At 39.7% G+C, this 19,999-nt stretch overlaps 1 protein-coding gene and 1 pseudogene across 2 annotated transcripts; both read right to left on the bottom strand.

Moving 5' to 3' along the window:
* Nucleotides 1-2,760: 2,760 nt before the first annotated feature.
* On the bottom strand, nucleotides 2,761-17,027 carry sapcd2 (suppressor APC domain containing 2). 2 transcript variants are annotated; one of them, XM_053485860.1, is made up of 6 exons: nucleotides 16,309-17,027; nucleotides 13,227-13,366; nucleotides 9,952-10,098; nucleotides 7,642-7,743; nucleotides 7,011-7,127; nucleotides 2,761-6,520 (listed from the first exon to the last, which is right to left on the bottom strand). In XM_053485860.1, exons 1-6 carry the CDS (start codon nucleotides 16,970-16,972, stop codon nucleotides 6,392-6,394), a joined length of 1,299 nt encoding a protein of 432 aa, XP_053341835.1. In that variant the 5' UTR covers nucleotides 16,973-17,027; the 3' UTR covers nucleotides 2,761-6,391. The 2 variants fall into 2 exon arrangements, with proteins under 2 accessions (XP_053341835.1, XP_053341836.1); XM_053485861.1 differs by having other exon boundaries at nucleotides 7,011-7,124.
* On the bottom strand, nucleotides 3,198-3,339 carry LOC128512693 (uncharacterized; annotated as a pseudogene).
* Nucleotides 17,028-19,999: the final 2,972 nt, after the last annotated feature.

The raw sequence follows: 19,999 nt of genomic DNA, 5'->3' as shown, positions 1-19,999 counted from the left end.
AAAAGATAGGTAAGTGAAATACAGTAATAATAATGTACTGTATAGCTGCTAAAACCTAAGCAATATTGGAAAATCTGACGTTTAACTTTTTTATATGTTGCTTAAAAAAAAAGTCTAAAATAAAAAGTTTTCTATTTGTCTTGTAAGTTAGATACAGTGTAAAAAGTTTGTAGTTTCTCAAGACAGAGGGCTAAAAGCTTCTTTACCATGACACACTGTATGTTTTTTCTTATTAACTTCAAGAGTTTGGAAATAAGTGGTTGGTAAGAAAACAACTGACTGATTGAACTGAACTCAGTGGTTAAGACATTGGACTACGGTTTGGAAGGTCCCAGGTTCCAACCCCTTGACCATCATGTTGCCAATGTTAGGGTTAAGAGCCTTGAGCTAAGCCCTTAACCCTCAACTGCTCAAATCTACAGGGGTTGGAAACTGAAACTGTGGTTTTAGACCACAATAATTTATTAGTATGGTGTAGGGCTAGTAACCTTTTTAGTATCCTTTTGCGGCCAATAGAGCATCAATTTGTCTTGGGAATGACAGATACAATTCCTGCACAGTGGCCAGCGGGATTTGCAGAATAGTGGCCAGGTCTCTACATGACGCTGGTGGAGGAAAAGGTTTCCTGATTCGTTCCTTCAAAACACCCCCAAAAGTGGTTCAATAATATTTAGATCTGATGACTGTGCAGGCCATGTGAGATGTTTAACTTCACTTTCATGTTCATCAAACCATTCTGTCATCAGTCTTGCTGTGTGAATTATCACACCGCCTTCAGGACACAATGTTTGAACCATTGGGTGAACATGGTTCTCAAGAACCATTCGGTAGCACTTGGCAGTGACACGTCCATCTAGCACAAGTATTGGGCCTAGGGTTGTTGGTAAGAAAACAACTGATTGATTGCGCCATGATATTGTAGCCCAAACCATCACTGATCCACCCCCTTGCTTCACTCTGGGCATGCAACAGTCTGGGTGGTACGTTTTTTGGGGGCTTCTCTAAACCGTAACTCTCCCGGATGTGGAAAAGACAGTGAAGATGAACTCACCAGAGAACAATACATGTTTCACGTTGTCCACAGCCCAAGATTTTTGCTGCTGGCACCATTGAAACCGACGTTTGGCATTGACACGAGTACCCAAAGGTTTGGCCATAGCAGCCCGGCCATGTACATTGACCCTGTAGAGTTCCTGACAAACAGTTTTGGTTGAAAGAGGAGAGTTGAGGTGCACATTTAATTCTGCAGTGAGTTAGGCAGCTGTGGTTTTATGTTTATTGAATACAATCCGGGATAGCGCACGGATATCCCTTTCAGACAACTTCTTCTTGCATCCACAGTTACTCCTGTTGGATGCGGTTCGTCCTACTTGGTGGTATGCTGACATTACCCTGGAAACCGTGGCTCTTGATACATCACAAAGACTTGCTGTCTTGGTCATAGATGCGCCAGCAAGATGCACGCCAACAATTTGTCCCCTTTTGAACTCTGATATGTCACCCATAATGTTGTGTGCATTGCAATATAGAAAGCAAAACTGTGCTATTACTCTGCTAATTAACCCTTCACACTCTGCTCTTACTGGTGGAATGTGCAATCAAGAAGATTGGCCATTAGGCTGGTCAAATTTAGCTATGAAACTTCCAACACTAAATTGGCCAGTGTTTCAGTTTCATTGCCCAAAGCCTGTATAATGAGATAAAAATGTAAGTCGCTAATGTAAGATTATTCATCTATATCACCACACCTCAATGTGCTTTATTTCTCACTTAGCCCCAAGCAATACTTGTGAGACACGTTTCCACTTGGCTCATTTGTTGTTGTCAAAATGAATACATTATTTTCTCGATTTAGTCACGGGGAGCCTGGGGCCTATCCCGGGAGACCCAGGGCAAGAGGCAGGGTACACCCTGGAAAGGATGCCAATGCATTGTAGGGCGCACAAATACACAAATTCACATGCTCATTCACACACTACTGGCAATTTGGAAAGGCAAATTAGCCTAATCTGTAGGAGGAAACCGGAGTACCCAGAGGAAACCTACAAAGCACTGCGAGAACATACAAACTCCATGCGCACAGACCCAAGGCAGGAATCGAAGGCGATAGTGCCCCACTGTATAATCAGTTCACATTTATTTCTATTTCATTTATTTTATAAGTGCTTCCGAAGTCTTGTATCTTTTAAGGAGAATGTAGCAAGGAAATTTAACGCAAGACTTCAAACTTAATTTAAAATGACCTTTTCACACTGCTCACTAAATTTGCATTGTTTGCCAAACAAACCATGTGGCTTATCTCTATCCACACATTAGGTGCCACGTATTAAGTATCAGGTGCCAAATATCAGGCATCATTTGGATAAATACATTTGCATCTTATGAAATGTAACCTTGTCTGGTATATACTCTCAATTTTATATTTCTTTACAATTGCCAAGTGTCATTAAAAAAAAAAAAGTTGTCTTGCACCTCCAGGGTCCGGGTTCAATTCCCACTGCGGAGTCTGTCCAGGCTTGGTGGGTTTTCTCCGTGTACTCCCACGGTAGAAAGACATGTAGACTAATCTAATTGCCGTTTCCAAATTACCTATAGTGTGTGAATGTTGAACAGAGGGGCCTACCGTTAAAATGGGAATAAATACAATGGTCACCATTGGTCTCCACGGTCCCTAGTTGGACTACAGAGGTTCCTAGATGGATGGATGGAATAATATAACTTAGTTAGTGGTTATGTAAGAAAGTACCATACACTCAAATATACATTCACCTGCCATTTTATTTTAAAAAGTGGTACACCTGCTCACTCATGCAATTATTTTTTTTAGCACAATGCTAAGAATCATGCAGATACAGGTCAAGAGGTTCAGAAAGTCTTCACATCAAACATCTGGATGGTAAAACATTTTGGTCTGTTTTGAGCATCTCAGAAATTGTTGCTCTTCTGGGATTTTTAACAATCTCTAGATTTTATACGTAATGGATCCTGTAATAGGTGAAAAGTGTAAACAGAGGAGAATTGTCAGACTAGGTCAAGCTGAGTTGAAGGCTATAGTAGCTCAAATTACCACTTTTTACAATGGTGCTGAGCAAAAAAGCATCTCAGATCATTCAACACTTCAAACCTTAAGGTAAACACAAGACTACATCCATTTCCACTTTTGTCACCAAAGGCAGGAATTTAAGGCTATAGCGAACAGAAGTTGCAACATCTCCGGAAATACCGTAATACCAGGTCGTTGCAGAGAGGTGACAAAGCAAACCCCTGTTTCATCTCTAAGGTCAAACTGATAAGAACAGATACCACACTTGATCTTAGCCAAAAGGCACAAAAAGCAAATGTAATCTTCTGCTGATGTAGCCCATGTTGTGCAGTCTGAGATGTTTTTCAGTTCACCACAGTTATAAAAAGTCACCATACTCATGTCATCATAGCCTTCCCCTTTCCTCAATCCATGAACATTCATTCCCTAAAAGTCCATATTTAACTAGGTTTTTAGACCCGTTATGTTAAGAAACGGTGAACCTTACAGCAGAGCACCATTTTAGAGACGACTCCAATTAGAGATCCTTTCAGAAATCTAAAGAAGAGAATCATTCAAAGAACTCTTGATAGCCCATTCAAATCCATCAAGAAGTAATACATGCCAGTACACAATTCATTCTTTACACAGACGATAATCCTTCAGACAAAACTTTTCAGACATGATTCTACCTGCAAAACACCACATGAAGTTGATCACGTGCACATTTAAAGAATACACCGGAAATAAAACCGCTTTCTTCCTTTGAGGATCTTGCACTTGCTTAAAGCCTCTCCCACATGCAAATAACCTTACTGTCGTATGCCATCTTCATTTTGAGGCTGCCGTACCAGGAAAAAGAATGTTCTAGATCAAAATCCTTCTAAACAAATACAATTGACAGATTTACCACCTTCGACTGATTCGTCTAAAATATAACATTGATAGTATGATAAGCAGGCTAATGAGAAACTGGTGAGAAATACAGTTTGCATGTTTACAATAAGGCTGTAAAACCATTCAGGAAAAGTAGACACCAAGGAGAAGATAACTTTACAGTCTTTACAAATAAATCATGATATACTAAAAAGCTTATTCAAGACTGAATAAATGTACTCATGGTTAAACCTACAAGATCAACACTTGCCAGGTGGGTTCATTTTAAATACGTCTTTAACGGGATGCAGAACATGGGACAGTATTCGTGCAAAATATTATTATTATGCAAGAGCTTTTGCAAGAGATGACATATCGTTTCTCTTTTCGAGAATGCATTGACAAGTTTGCTTTTTGCAGAGAATTTATTTCTCTATAATTCGTCCTAGGTCAGAGTTGTTAGAATTTGGAAATAGGTTAAGATTAATATCAGTATGTGTATTAATGCATGCTGAAATATCACAGTGACTGCAGAACAGCCTGTGTCTAACTCAACTGATGCAACCTTGTACTGTAATATTGTGTTCAAAAGTCAGTAGAGCTAAAAAAAAAAAAAAAAAACAATGCTTAAAATCTATGTTACAATGGTTTAAAGGAAGAGAAGCGTTTTTTTTTTTCAGTTCGATCTGAAAAGAATTCTTATTATCAGCAGACCAGGGTTTAGTTGTTTGGTGCAATTGAGATACCTTATAAAGGGTTCCATACTGCCGAGGTGTGAAAGCATCATACACCAATTCACACCATGGGTCACATTTACATTCCAGAAGTAGCAGCTGGATAGACGATATAAAAAGAAACAAAAACAAATCAAAGGTACACTACTCCATGGAGTTGTAGCACCCAGAGGAAACCAACCAAGCAGAACCTACAAAGTTCAAAGAATCGTGCAAAAACACAGGCGGAAATCAAACTTAGACCCTAGAGGTGCATGGCGACAGTGCTAACCAGCAGTCTTCAGTAAAAGGTGTTTAATACTCCAACCTCGGAATGTTCAAATAATTCAATTATCCAACACTGACATAAAAATGGGTAAAAAAAAAAAAAGTCCTGGCATTTGTTGAAATTGTGGGTCCATGAATCTTGATACTGTGGTTAACTGATAATGCGGAAATCACAACAAACTCTCTCGTTCTCTTATCCGATTGCGATTTTTACCTTTTTCAGTGCTTGGAAAGGAGAAATTCTGGCATTTGCAAAGTTCATCATGCTTACAATGAGCCTCATTTATTAATCTTTGTGTCAAGGTGTGCGTAAACATTTTCATTTTTGGCCACTACCAAGTGCTTTCCCAGCACAGTTGAAGTGGCACCCACAGAATTTCATAAAAGGCACACGGAAAGCTGAAAATGAAAAAAGACCACTAAAAATGCTTAAAAGCTGAATTACGCTTGCTTTTTCAATATGATTGCATTCACACGGTTCCAGTTATGCTACAATGTAGGCACATCCTATTCATTTTCAGTGGAGGGATGTTATGCATTTACATTTAGGCACCAAACCAACTTACATTTTTACCTTATTATACATCTGTGTAGTTGAGGATTAGGGGCCTTTCTCAAGAGCCCAACAGGGACAATTTGGCGGTCGTTGGATTTGAACCTGGGACCTTCTAAACCAAAGTCCAATGTCTTAACCACTGCCAAAACGTTCAACTTTTGAACCAAACAAATCATGTCTGGAGCGGTTCCTCAAAACGTCTGGCAGAGCCACTGCCAAATACTCAGCTCACTGGTCCCGTATGAATGCAGCCTATTTGTATAAAGATGGCTGCAATGTGTATCCTGCAGCCTTTTGAAGTGTCAACTGTGCATGTCCTCAGAAATAAATGCAACACAGCCATGTGGTCCAGTGCCAGTGTAAACAATGGGGTCAGTATAGCACTATGAGTCATAGTTTTGCTGCACTAAATGGATTCTCATGAGTACCAAATTTCCCATGTAAATGCTTATGTAAACAAGCCAAATTAATAAATGAGGCCCAGAATGCCAAAAGTGACAAGAGTGTGAGAACACCAAATGTTCAGGAGTGTAAAAATAACAGGCTTATCCGTCGCATTTAGGTCCATCAATGTAAGAAAAAATACCAAAATAAAAAAAATAAACAAAATTGTAAGGAGGTTAAAATACAACTCAAGCTCAGACCGAAAGCCACCGATCTGTCAACATCTATCAGTGCACGGAACGTAGCAACATTCATGTGGAAGTGGTTTAAGTCATAGAGAAGCACAGAGTGGCGCTTGCTTGCAAAGAAATATGTGGCATTGAACCTTTGCAATGTTTTGCATGCAGTCAAAAGAAATTTCATCAGTACACCATGAAAGCAGCAGTCACAGTCAAATTCCAGCCTGGTGTATTGAGGGCGTGTGTGCAGTCCTTTGGCTGAGTACAAGGTGAGGATCCGAATGTGGTCGTGGCTTTGGTCCGAACTTTCCGTTCATATGAAGGTCGAGTCGAGGACGCTGTTATCGTGAGCGCTACGAGCTCGGGCTTCAAATAGTTGCTTAATCAGGGCTGACTTCTCCTGCTCCAACTGGGTGATGCGTTCGCTCTTCTCCGTCACCTCCTGAGACGAGAACGAGAAAAGGGAAAGTGAGTCACGATAAAGTGAGACTCGGATTTGCAGGCAAATTCAACACAAGCAGCTATTAGTAAAAGATACTGGAAATAAAAAAAAAAATGTGCAAAGAATTAAGCTCTTAGATGCATGCATGATTTTTTTGTTTTCCTAACAATCACTTAAATGTTCATTAATACTTTTATATCCATTTATAGTTTCATTCACTGTTGGTGAATATCCACGAAATAGGTTCCTGTAATTACAAAGAACTTGATGTTAATCAGGCAAAAACTGCAGAATAATATAATGATTATGTTTATTTATATAAAACACTTTGCTTTGATTGGAAACTGTTTAAATAAATCAGTGCACAAATATGAACGTACATATTGTACAAAGTTTTATTTTCCTGTCCATCAAGCCTGATTTGTCTGCCTGAGATGGTTATAAAAGTCGATTATTTGCTATGATTTAGTGAACCATGTAGGGGTTGAACCTGTGTGAGAAGGTGGTTCTGGTCCTTCAGCCTCTGGATGGCCTGTGGAGGAGCAGGAACGGACGAGATGCTAGGGGAGACGACAGAAGCCTGGGTACTTGGAGAGGGGAATGACTGCTAGAAACAAGGAAATCTCGTTTAGAAAGATCTCGTTTAAAATGTTCAAATCTAAAAAAAAAATGAAAATCACAGATAACTATACAGGTCAAGATATACACGACTTATATTAAGTGTTTTTTATACAGTTTGTTTAACTATTTGTCTTTCATTATTCTGTCTCGCATTCCTTATTCGTTGGGATTGTGCTGCTAAAACTGTTTAAATAAAACACACTGCTTCCTGCTATTATCAACAATTAATGATGAACCGATTATTGATTGTTCACTTATTCAACTATCGTTTAAGAAAAATGTGTTTTATACGTAATATGTACTGTAATAATTTTTTTGAATGTCATGAATTGGATCATTTCAATTAGGAACGTATAATAAATTAAAATGATTTCTTATAAGACCATTATTGTTAAATTAAAATATTGCATTCACAGATAAATAATAAATAATGACATGTTAAACACTCAATTAAAAATTTCCATGCAGGGAATATAATAAGATAAAGTCAATCGACTAACCATTCCAGAGTAGGAGATAAGCTCATTAAGGCAGCGGTTCACTTCTTGTAGTTTGGGTAGGAGGACATTCAGCCGACACTGATTGGATTCTGTTAGAAAATCCTAAAGACAGAAATGATGCGAAGATACAATTTAACCCGCAGTTTGACATCTATTACATGGAAATGCTGTATGTGCTTATAGTGTACACTGCATTTTGACTATTTGACTAAAAATCCAGTCTCTTTAAATTTTATAGAATTATACCAATAATGCTAGCAAAAACTGTTCATGTGGTGGAAGGAGTCCATTATTCTGCTTTACATTTTAAAATATGTACACTTCCTCTTTTATTTTGTGAATCTGATCAAAACCATCTGTCTAGAAATAGCATTAAACACTTAAAACGCTTTAAAACTATTTGCGCCATGCATGCTGGAAAATTTTTGAAACAAATTTTTGTTTAGTATGGTTCAAATGTTAGTCGTAAAAAATATTCTAATAAACAAGGTATACAATATATAACAGTGCTTTAAATTGATAAAAAATTTAACCTAGTTAATCAATCAGTCTGTGATTGATCATAATTAATCACAATTTTAAAATACTTAGATTTACTTGTAGGGGTGAAACCTTGGATTGCAAATAACGCGGTTTGTGAGTGTTCCGCAAGACGAGCAAGTCTTGGTTTACGAGCACCAAGTATTATGTACCACACATACGCTTCTTGTTTTGACGCCGAGCATCACGTGATCACAACTGAGCTAATGTTTTTAGTCTGGCGTTATGTGTGTGCGCGCGTGTAATTTGACACCGTGCCTCTTCACACACACTTTCTCTCTCTCTCTCGCTTTTACACCCCCTCAAACCCCTTCTCTGCTTCACACACCCCCAAAACACACACACACACACACACTCTGCTCTACACAGAAACACTGCTCTGTCGCAACAGTCTTTCCGTTAATGTGTGTGTGTGTGTTTTTGTGTGAAATTTAAATAAGAGAGGAGAAAGGAAGACAGGAGGGGCTGAAAGTAAGAGTCCCCTCTTACTTTAGCTTCTCACACACACACACACACACACAGCACCTGCGCGCATAAATGGAAATACTTATCTGTATGGATTTATTTTTACTTTTTTTCAAAGGTAAAGTGCAGGTTTATTTGTTTTATTTTTACTTTATATTTTGTTTTGATTATTTTTATGTATTTATTTTTTTGTCTGTAGAACGACTAATTTAAGTTTCTATTATTTCTTATGGGAAAATTTGCTTTAAATTACCAGTGTTTCGGAATACAAGCCCGCGCCCGGAACAAATTATGCTCGTAATCCAAGGTTCCACTGTTTTATAAACATGCAATGTTCGAATAAAGAAATGTATGACAAAGGAAACAGATTATGCAGTCTTATAATATCTCAAACAAATTCAAATAGCCCAAACGGGACCGGCACTGCATTCAGTAGCGGGATAGTATGGGGATGTGGCAACCCACCAACAGCAGCACTTGAACCCGGATCCTCACATCTACAGAACCTAAAGCCTCCACTCCCAAAGCTTACGTTTATAGTATTTGTGTAAGAATAGTTAAAGTATTTAAACCTAGTGATGTTTCCTCAGTCATCTAATTAGCCATGTTACACATGCTATTATTACACACAACTGGGTAAACATACTGCAATTATGATAAGCCGTTAGGGTCAAACTTGGACATATGATTAATTTGCGAAAAAAAAAGGAATGTGTTAAGTTAATCATATGCGTTAATGCGTTAAGATATATATATATATACTGATCAGCCCCAACACTAATCACCATCGCTGGGTGAATTGAATAATGCTGATTATCAATTATATATCAGTAAACTTGAGACAGGATCATGTGTACTCCTGGGGGGCAAAGGCCAGCCTGTCCGGTCTGATCCCACAGAAAGCCAATGTAGCAAAAGTTTCTGAAACATTTTAATGCTGTCACAAGCAAACACGGCTATGATGGGAAGGTTTCAGTGCATCACAGCTTGCTGTATATGGAGCTTAGCAGGCAGCGCTCAAGATTGTTGGTCCAGCCTTTAAATCCATGGAATGCGCCGGACAAACAAGTCAGATCCATGATGGCCCACCCAGCAACCCACAGCACCCAGTGCCAGACACCACAGTACACCCCCTTAATTCTTGTGAAGTCATATGCCAAGGGGCCAGAGCTGCTCTGACTGCACAAGGGGAACCTACAGTACACAATGCTGAGCTTTAACTAGTTTAATGCTATGGCTGATCAGTGTAGTGTCATTGGCCCACTAATATTCTACAGTGCATTCATACTATTGTGTGGTACTTACGGTGTGATGTCCACTCTGGCCGACGAGCCTCTGTCGTTCGTTCACATTGTGGATCTGATTCTGGTACCACTCTCTCGCTCTCTCCACCACGTCCAGTCCAGACAGCAGCGAGTCTTTCTCCTGCTCCAGCTCCTTCATTTGCTTTAGCTGTAAATCACATGACCACCAGGTAAAGCTTTTCCTCAATTTAGCTGCGAGTGTCAGAAATAATCAAGCATAACAAGATAACAGTATGTCATGATGACGATCCAGAATGGATTTATTCTGTAGGCCAAGAACAAAATTCCTTTAAACCTGGAACCTGGCTCTGGGTAACTGCGGTTGCATGTTGTGTTAAAGAAACATAATTCAGAAAGTCACTTCCCGGTCTATTATCTTTCCATAGACACAACCCCTAAATTCCATATTCACTTTAAAGCAAGCATACTAGATGTGCTGGTTCACTCATAACGGTATTACAACCAGAATTCTTATGCATACCACACAGTTTATAAAAATAAGGAAAACTTGATCCAAAAAGGAAAAAATAAAAAAGTCCTTCAAGGTCGTTTACGGAATTTGAACATGGATAACTGTGTTAGAAAACAGCAGGGTGAGTTTGGCTCTGCTGCACAAATGCATACAAAGTGCGTTCCTTTTTAGCAGCCAAGTCCTCATTTGAATGGGGCCAAAGGGACACCATGAAGAGCAAAAGACAGAAAAAGAGAGAGAGAGAGAGAACTAAAGAGAAGAGGTGTGGGTCAGGCCATGTGTTTGTGTGTGGGCTAAATCCTCTTTGTAAAAGGGGGGAGCTGCGCAGGCAACATTACAAACAATGTAAACTCAGACACCATGAGGCAATCGCACAGTTCACGGCATCACAGACAGACCACAACAAGGACTGACAAAGAGAAAGACGGACATGGAATGGAGACACTCTGGTTCTGCATTAGCGTAGCAGGACTGTTTCAAAAGGAACCTTCAAAGTTAGTTTACACTGAGCAATTGCACGACAGGCTGCAGAGAAAACCATGATTTCAAGCTGCATTAAATGTGTATGTGGGTGGATGAAAAAAAGAGAAACAGGTTTGGTTTGTTCCATTGTAACAACGATGAACTTGGAAATCTACAAACAGTCACTGGAGTCCGAACACCATATTGGAAACTCCAAATATGGAAATGTATCTTTTCTAGGTTTATGAAATGTTTTCCAGGGAACTTGTGTCAACTAAAACGCAAGTATCCACTTAACTGCTCGCTTGTCATTTATTCCAAGGATATCAAAAGGCAAAAAGGATTGCATAACTAAACTACCATGACTTTTCTAGCATGTGATACCTTCACATGAACCGATATGTTTAAAGACATGGAAATGCCAAATATCACTTAAGGTTGTCCAATTTTGGCCATACAAACATCCAGGTCTTATCCCAAGGACGAAGTCAAGAGTATCCAGAAGTACGATGGAGCCTCCTTAATCCTTCACACATAAGTTAATCATCAACATGCTGACGCACCTCCAAGCTGTAAGTTTACTCATTCCAGAGCGCTCCCACCACCACAACACTGGTGCGACCCCAAATCCATCATCACTCCGCCTCTATTTCACCCCTCTCGCTCCCTCACTCGTTCACTCACCCAGTAGAAAAAGTGCGAGGCTTTGCTGGAGTACAGGCTGCTGCTGAGGGGGATGAAGACGGTGGTGTAGGCAGCCCAAACTGCGCCAGCTCCCAGGCCCGGGGGCCCGAGCCGGCTCACCACCATGAGGATGAAGGGAGAAAGGGGAGAGAAAGAAGGAGGAGAGGGGGGGGGGCGGACTGGGGACAGCAGAAGAAGCAAGAGTCGAGAGTAGGACAGACGGAAAAGGGAAGAAAAGCAAACACGGAGCGAGAAACAGAGACAGGCAAAAACAGAGAGGGGAGAGAAATGAAAGTTGGAAGAGGGGAGCAGCGCACACCAGGGGAGGGGGAACAGGGGGAACAGGGGGAGGGGGAAGTGTCATGAAGAAGGGGAGTGGTAAGTGGTGGTCATGGATAATGCAGCTCTAGTCGGAAAAGAGTTTTGAGTTCTTTGAGTACTTTTATAACCAAGAACGTTTAACTCAACGTCACCCGGATTATTATGTTGTTATTAGGGACTAATAATATTCAGATAAACCTATAGAGACTAAAAAAGTAAAAGAAGATTACAGATGGAAAGTGTATACAAATCTTTGTTTTATATATATATATATATATATATATATATATATATATATATATATATATATATATATATAAAACACATCAGTTGGGACTGGTACATTAACCAAGCTCAAAAAATTGTTGGCTCCAAACACTTCTTTGCCGAACCTGATAGCCAATTTGTTTAAAGGTTACATGTAAAACTAGAGGACATGTACAGTAGATGGGCATGCCATTCAAATTTCATGGTAATCATCCATCCATCCATCCATCCATCCATATATCCATAAACCATGTTTTCTTGTACAGTCAAAAGGCCTATCCCAGGGCACATCTGGATGGTGTGCCAACTCATAACAGGGCACAAACACAAACATCCTAACCATACAACTGCGGGTAATCTGAAAGCACTTATCAGCTGCAAGTCTTTGGATTCTGTCTGTGGGATTACAGGGAGGAGACCCACCAAGCACACATAGGTTTCACACAGGCTAGAATATAGATTCGAACCCCCAACCATGGAGATGTGAGACAACAGTATGTCAAATGCTTACTAAAAGCTGATTGGCCAACAAAAATTGGCCTCTCTATAATCATATTTTATATATATATATATATATAAAATTTAAATATAATAAAATCGTGATACACAGTCGCAATAAAACTGAATCGACACCTAGGTATCATGATAATATTGTACTTACTTACGGGGTTGGTCCCTGGAGATACCATCCCTATTATTCAGTAACTACTAGAGATAATTGATCTAGTTATGAATCGAGATTCGTTTGTGTGTGGCGCCTCCAAAATATTTTTTTATAAACTATTTATAATAGTTTTTATATATTATTAATCACCCTACCATTCTCAACCCAAAGGTGACTTGTGGGTGTGTTAAGTCATAATGACGTGTCAAAGAGCAGCTCATAATTTTCTTAGGTAAGGAACAGTTGTTGATTGATCGATCTGATTTATTAAATATTCTAAATTTAAAATCTGAAACCAGTTCTATTCAAACCCAAAGTGCAGCACTATTCATCATTTGTTTCTCTCCCGAAGGCTAGAATGGAGAACCAGAAAGGGTGAACCAGTTTGGCTTTGCTCCTTTCATACCCTTCCATAGTCGACCCCGTTGGTGATGGTGTGACGTCTCGGCTCTTCTCGGCTCCTGCTGTGCCGCCTGTTCGCCGTGAAACCCGTAGTTGTCTCGCTCTGTGACCGAGGCAGACCGACACGTTCACCCTGCTGCTGACCTGAGGTTAAGAAAAGAAAAGATGAGATTTCATTTAGTTTTTTTTCTTCTTTTTTTGTAACAGCTTTCGGATGGCGTGTTGATACACATTCTTATAATGCTTCTAACTCTCAGCGCCACAAGATGGAGCTAATCTTGGTTTAAGGCTCAATCCTTAAACATAATTTAAGGAGCTTGTAAGTAAAGGAATGGTTTCCTGTGATAACATCAAGACACACAACCTAATGAATAATATGACTGGAAGCAAAAGGGAAGGAGGGACAAGATTACTTTGAGGTGAGGAAGTGAATATGATTTCTGACAGATGTCTTAGTCCTGATAGAATAACATGAACTAGAACTTCTCCATCAATCTGTGCACATTGCTCTCGTCATTGGTGCCTCCATAAACAATCTGTAGCGCAGTGCGAGACCATCAACTGCGACAGAGGGGATTTTCAAATAGGATTCAAGGTTTGTGTTCGGCGAAGAGATGTGAGTGCATGGCTTTTAAAGGAGAATATGTTGAGTAGTCCCTTTGTATAGAGAAAAAGTCACTCTACCAAATGTAATTTGCACACCCTATGCCAGTTAATAAAATGTTATGCACACACTTTTGCATTACTTTCAGTACAGCCCTTGTGTAGAACTAGTGCACAAATATTTTGCATAGTAACTTTGCAATTAGTAAACCCATAAAATCAAAATCGATCAACAGAAATGCTTTCTTGTGCAATCAGTTTTACGCAGAATTGTAAGGTTACACAGTCGAAACTTTTTAACCCGCAACTGCAAGAATCACAGTTACATTACATGAAAAAAAAAATTAATAAGGTACTATAATAAAATTGAGTGATGCTGTATTGTAATTGTGAGTTTAAAACAAAACAAAACTCAAAACGTTTACTCACGTAACAAAATGCACAAGATAAATCTGTGCAATGTTCCTCATATGTGGTGGAAACAAACTTTGCCACAGATTAAAAGTTTAATCAGTTTGATCCTAATTATAGATAAATTAAGTGCAAGGTAATTGCTTGCAATTAGTTATTCCCTAATAATAATAATTCCCGTTGTACGGGATCGTCCTGCGTACTGTAATATCGACTTTATGAACTCGGCTCCAAAATGTTAGTGCCAACACCTCAGGCCTGGGAAGTCTCTTCCCATGATAATTACACATAACAAATGCTTAACAGTGCAAATGTTAATCCCTGCTGACAAATGGCTCAAGCTGGGGGGAGTACAGGGTGTGACTCTTTTTTTTTTTTTTTTTTTTATAATAATATTAATAAAAAACTTTAGATAATCCTCCATTCGTATTAGACTTTTTATTACGTTTTACAGGTTACTCTGGATCAGACTCTAAGTTTCTCAGAATTTAGAAGGTATCATTTGTGCAAGACAAGTGCCAACAAGCTCGACTGCCCAGCCCCTTGTGTGTGTCACATCAAGATAAAGAGGAAATGTAGGAGGATGGTGTAAAGGAAGTGTGTTAAGGATGAAAAAAAAATTCTGGGGTGGATAAGTTTATTGTAACTGAACAAATAGTTGCTCATTTGCCAAAAAAAACACAGCTCAGGATTTATCCCCCTGCCCACCCCACCCATGCAATACATTCCTTACTGCTGTAATTTTTTCCTGCATTGACAACCATTTCAATCTCAAAATCCACCAGTTCATGCAGGAATGAAAATGACCTCACCCCAGACCTGATCTGCAGCCTCCCTGCTTGTGACGTAACAGCTAAGGCCTGGTATTACTGTACACCGCCTCGGGCAATGTCATGCACATATCTCCAGATATTTGAGGAGTATAGGGAGCAAAAATGCAGCATGTAAGTCAAAACACGAATTAACTTGGATGAACGCTCACAAGCAGTGATCTGGAACGATGATTCGGATCAAATCCTGTCAGATTTTTCAGACCCGACTAACTGATCATGTGATCCTGCCAAGTAGGTTGGTTGTGGTGGGCTGGGATGGTTTGTACAATTTGTTCCCTCAAACAAACAGACCAGAGGGCTTTCTCCTTGGTTATAAAGTGGTCTCTGGGTTTCCTCTTCATTCCCAGGTTTCTACCTACTCCCCCAAAACAGGGTCACCTACCTGTAGATGTGAATGTCTCTCTTGTGTACTGTATAGAATTCTCTCTAAAGAATTCAGCTGAGCTGTATCCTTCACAGATTTCCAAGATATTACATAACTTTATAGTAAATATGTTTCACACTTGGTTGCACAGTGGTTAACACTGTCACCTCGCATCTCAGGGGATAGGGGTTTGAATCTCCAATCAGGCCCGCTGTGACCATACACAGGATAGTTGGATGGAAATTAACATATTTAACACACATATATATATATATATATATATATATATATATATATATATATATATATATACTTAGCTAGCTCACACACTCACTCATGCTATACCGCTTTATCCTGTATCCCAGTAGACTTAGGACACAAGGTAGGGTGCCATCTCGCCAAGTGGGGTGCCGATCTATCAAAAGGCACACACACATTCACAATTTGGGAACACCAAGTGGACTAATCTGCATGTTTTTGGACTGAGCGAGGAAACCCACCAAGCACAGGAAGAACATGCAAACTCCATGGACACAGACCAGAGGTGGGACTCGAACCTGGAACCTGGAGGTGCAAAACGGCAGTGCTACCCACTAGCCGTCTCAATACCTAGTTTATTGTAAATTTCCAGCAAACATTTTTTGTGCATGATGCTTTGAGATGGACTTACATCCCATTCAAACTAACTTTCCCTCTGCTTTCTGGAGAGGATATAAGGTCAGGAGGACCCTGGGACTGTACCTTATTTCGATCTCTCCATGAGATGACATCAGTAGGATGTAGGATGCATTAATCGATCAATCAATTAATCAATCGACTAATTAATGCATTAGTTAATTAGATTATGAGTGAAAGCAAATGCACTGTGAACTTACTCGTCTTGTGAAAAGACTCGACCGGGATGGACTCGACAGACTGCACGCGCGCTGGTTGCTGTTGCGGCGGCGCCTTTCTCCCCACCGCGCGAACCGAATCGGACCGATCGGGGGCCACGTGAACGCGCTCCAGGCTCCTGCCGCTCCTCGTGCACGGCGGAGCCCCGGGATTCGCGTACGATGTGGAATCGCTCGCGCGCGGTTTCGTGTACGCGCTCGAGCTCGAGCCTCTGCTGTCATGCAGTTGTCGCGCGCGGTTTTGGTTAGTCCCGTTGCTCGGTCCCAGCGGGCGCACCTTGAATCCGTTCGCGTGGACGTGTTGCTTCGGAGCGCGGCTCGCAGGCTGCGCTAGCTCAGGACAGAGGATGGAGTGCCGAAGTCCGGTGACGAAGCGCTCGAAGGTGAGGCAGCCGTGCGGCGGAGTGAGGCGCCTCAGGCTCTCGAGCACGCCCCCGGGGAGCTCGTGCGTCTCCGCGCCCTGCCACCGGCTCTCGATCTCTGAGATGTGCACATACCCGCGCTTTCCGTCGTCTAAGATGTCGAACAAAGTCCGCAGGCTGTGAAGGAAAGCTTTGGGTAAACCCTCGGTGGTGAACTCTGCGTCCTGGGCTTGCATTAAAGCTTTTGTTTTATTCTCCTTTGGATCTGTTGCGATCAAAGCCATCAGGATCTAATAAAATGATTGAAATCGCTTTAACTGTGAGTCATCTAGGAATCAAATCAAATCAAATCAAACGCATTATTTGGATAGTTTTCTTCCACACAGAGTTTTTTCCCCTCTCTGTCTCTTTTTCTCCCTCACTCTGTCTCTCTTCCAGAAATTCCCTCGAAATCCGAACAACTTTCTCTACCGCTTTAGTTTTTTCCGTAGCTCCGCCCCTGAACGGTTGATCATCGACGCTCTCATTGGCTGCTCGCTCAACCGCTTCGTGCTGATTGGCTGCTACAAAAGCATCAGCGTTTGAGTTTTGCTCTTTATGCATTTGAACAGCAGTTGGCAGTAGTAGAGTCTCCAGATGGCTATGAAACATAATATTTTACCTTTTTTTTTTCCTTTCAAAAAAACACATTTGCTATTACTCTTTTTGGCTGCTAAGTAATATCAGACCTACTGTAACAAGAGTGCAATGTAATCTAAGAAGGAAGTATTGAAGTAGAAGTCTAGGTGGACTTTATCATGCAATCTATGGGACATCATTCATTCATTCATTCAGTACTATAACATTATTTTTTATTGAAATTATCAATGAAATCAGTAATGACTTGATGCTGCTCATACCAAATTCAAATTTTATTTGTTACATACCATACCATACATATCATACACATTATGACATACAGTGAAATGCTTATACAACCTAAAAATAAAGGTAGGGTAGAGTGGAAAGGATTTTACTGCAAGGAAAAATTGTACAGAGAGGAGCGTGAATTTCAAAATTAGAAAATATGCACGATTTACAAAGTAGAAAAATATCAAATATATAAATTAAATGTATAGGTTGAACAGGATATGCAGAATGTGCATATTTCCCAAAATGAATGTCGTAATTTAGTTTAGGAACTCGCATTTTTAATTTGAACCTTTCTTTCCTAATTGGGGTTAAAAAATTCACACCTAACACAATTATGTGAGAATTTGCCAATTTTTAAACCATTTATTTGGTTTATACCAAAAGCACTTGAACGTGTGCTATGTTGTAATCATGACCTCTGAACTCATCATACAATATTTTGAATACCTAAAGCAGACATAAATTACATACTTCCCACAAAGCAGCATTCATAAGGTTAGAGTTACATGCATGCATTTAGAAAAAGAAAAAAAAGTTTTTTCAATTGTGCCTTTTAACATTTCTGCCAACTTTTAGGGACACATTAGATCAAACAGCCATCCTAGGAACATTGGGTGTGAAGCAGTAATACACCAGGAAAGCATATACACAAATTCATATGCAGAAAAAACCTAATGAATTCCAGTCATACATGGGGAAAGCATGTAAAGAAACTCCACTAAATGGAGTTTAAACTGAGGCCCTAGAGCTATAGGGTGTCAACGATACCTGCTCAACAAGCATGCCATTTACTTTCAAAATAAAAACTATAACAAGGAATAAGCATATACACAATATACAGTAAAGGCATAAACACATAAATTGCAATTTTTGACATAGGGGATATATATATATATATTTTTATCTAATCTAAAAAGAACAGCAGGGTAAATATGACAACCTGACCAGCTCACAATTAATAGTGCAATAGAAATAAAATTCAGCTCTAAAACTGTCACAGTTCATTGACACAGTTGCAGATTAAATGCTGGCAACACAGTGGGACAGTGCAGAGGGTAGTGATTCTTCCACATAGCTCCAGGGTCTGGAGTTCGATCCTGAGCTGTAAATCCATCATGACCCTGATCAGGATAAAACAGGTCCTAAAAAATGCTAAACAAATACAATAAAGCCACACGACTAGAATTTGACGAGGAAGCCTCGCACTAGTGTTTTCGTTCCAGGGCTAATGCTCCTCATAAGAAAAGAGCCCTCATGCATGATTACTTTCCTGCGAGATCTCATGCAGGTCCTTTTGTTGAGTGTTTCACAATCTTGCAAGCAAGCACACTTTTTACTGCAGGTCCGAAATTCCTGTAAAGCTAATTCATGCACAAATTTGCATACCCTGTCCTTGTTTTTTTTTTTTTTGTTTTTTACCTATTTCTTGGTTTAAAATACATTGATTCTGAACCACTGGATCTTTTTCTAGTATTAGCATGAACAAGGGCCAACAAATGACATTAAATGCAATAATCGCAATATTTTACAAGTTCTATAAAATTTTAATGCAACAAAGCAACAAAAAAATTAACCCCTTGAAGTCTTTTTTTTTTAAATAGGAGGGAAGGTGTGTAATTATGGGTCGAGTAAAAGGTTGTAAATTGTAAAAGGTTTCTAATCACTGTCACCAGCTGAACTTTGGTCTCTCTGCTCAACCAGACTAAAATAGGGGCCTTTGTTTTCCCCAATTTCACTTCACCCACCTTCAGACTCGCTGTGCAATTAGGTGAAGACAGAAACTTGTTCAGATTTGAAACGACCATGAACACATCGTTTTCTATCCTTTTTTTCCCTACAGTATGTCCTTCCAGGATTCATCTGGATTACTCTAGGCTAGAAAATTCTTTTGTAATAAATCAGTTGGTTCTGACTGTTTATCTTATGTTTATCTTCACTCTTCCACTGAAAACAAAAATCCATCATAAATGTGATATTTTAATCCCATTTGGACATTTAAGCGCAGTAAAAACTTTATCCACAATTTTATGTATTTTTCCAAAGTGGTTTAGATTATACAAAATACAATTAGCTTTTTTTTTTTTTCCATGAAGCTATTACTTTTTTTGTACATTGACATTGTTCTTAGTCAAATTTCCCGTCAAAATACTCGAAAGCATTTTAAAGATACCAAAATGGTGGAGTTGGAGGGGAGTATTGATTAAAAATATAGACAAGAAATGTCTGAGATCAGAAATTCGTGTGTGTGAGTGTGTGAATACCATGGTACTATTTCTGGCTGATTTAGTGAAGTTATGATAACCCCCTGGAACCCCCCCAACCACCTCACCATGGTTGGGAATGTACTGTGAAGAGAACCAAGCCTGAGCTTCTATTTGCTTTATAAATGCAAAGGAAAT

This window comes from Clarias gariepinus, chromosome 24 (genome assembly GCF_024256425.1).
Source record: "Clarias gariepinus isolate MV-2021 ecotype Netherlands chromosome 24, CGAR_prim_01v2, whole genome shotgun sequence".
Classification (NCBI taxonomy): domain Eukaryota; kingdom Metazoa; phylum Chordata; class Actinopteri; order Siluriformes; family Clariidae; genus Clarias; species Clarias gariepinus.
The sequence above is the reverse complement of the archived record's forward strand: the minus strand, read 5'-3'. Positions and strand labels throughout refer to the sequence as shown.

Bases quoted from the DNA above. Each gene is read 5' to 3' on its own strand.
- sapcd2 (XM_053485860.1), bottom strand. From the start codon at position 16,972: ATGGCTTTGATCGCAACAGATCCAAAGGAGAATAAAACAAAAGCTTTA. The intron at 7,744-9,951 runs GTAAGTACCACA...TTCTGTCTTTAG, and splicing joins GCCAGAGTGGACATCACACC to GATTTTCTAACAGAATCCAA. The intron at 6,521-7,010 runs GTTCAACCCCTA...TTCTCGTCTCAG, and splicing joins AGAACCACCTTCTCACACAG to GAGGTGACGGAGAAGAGCGA.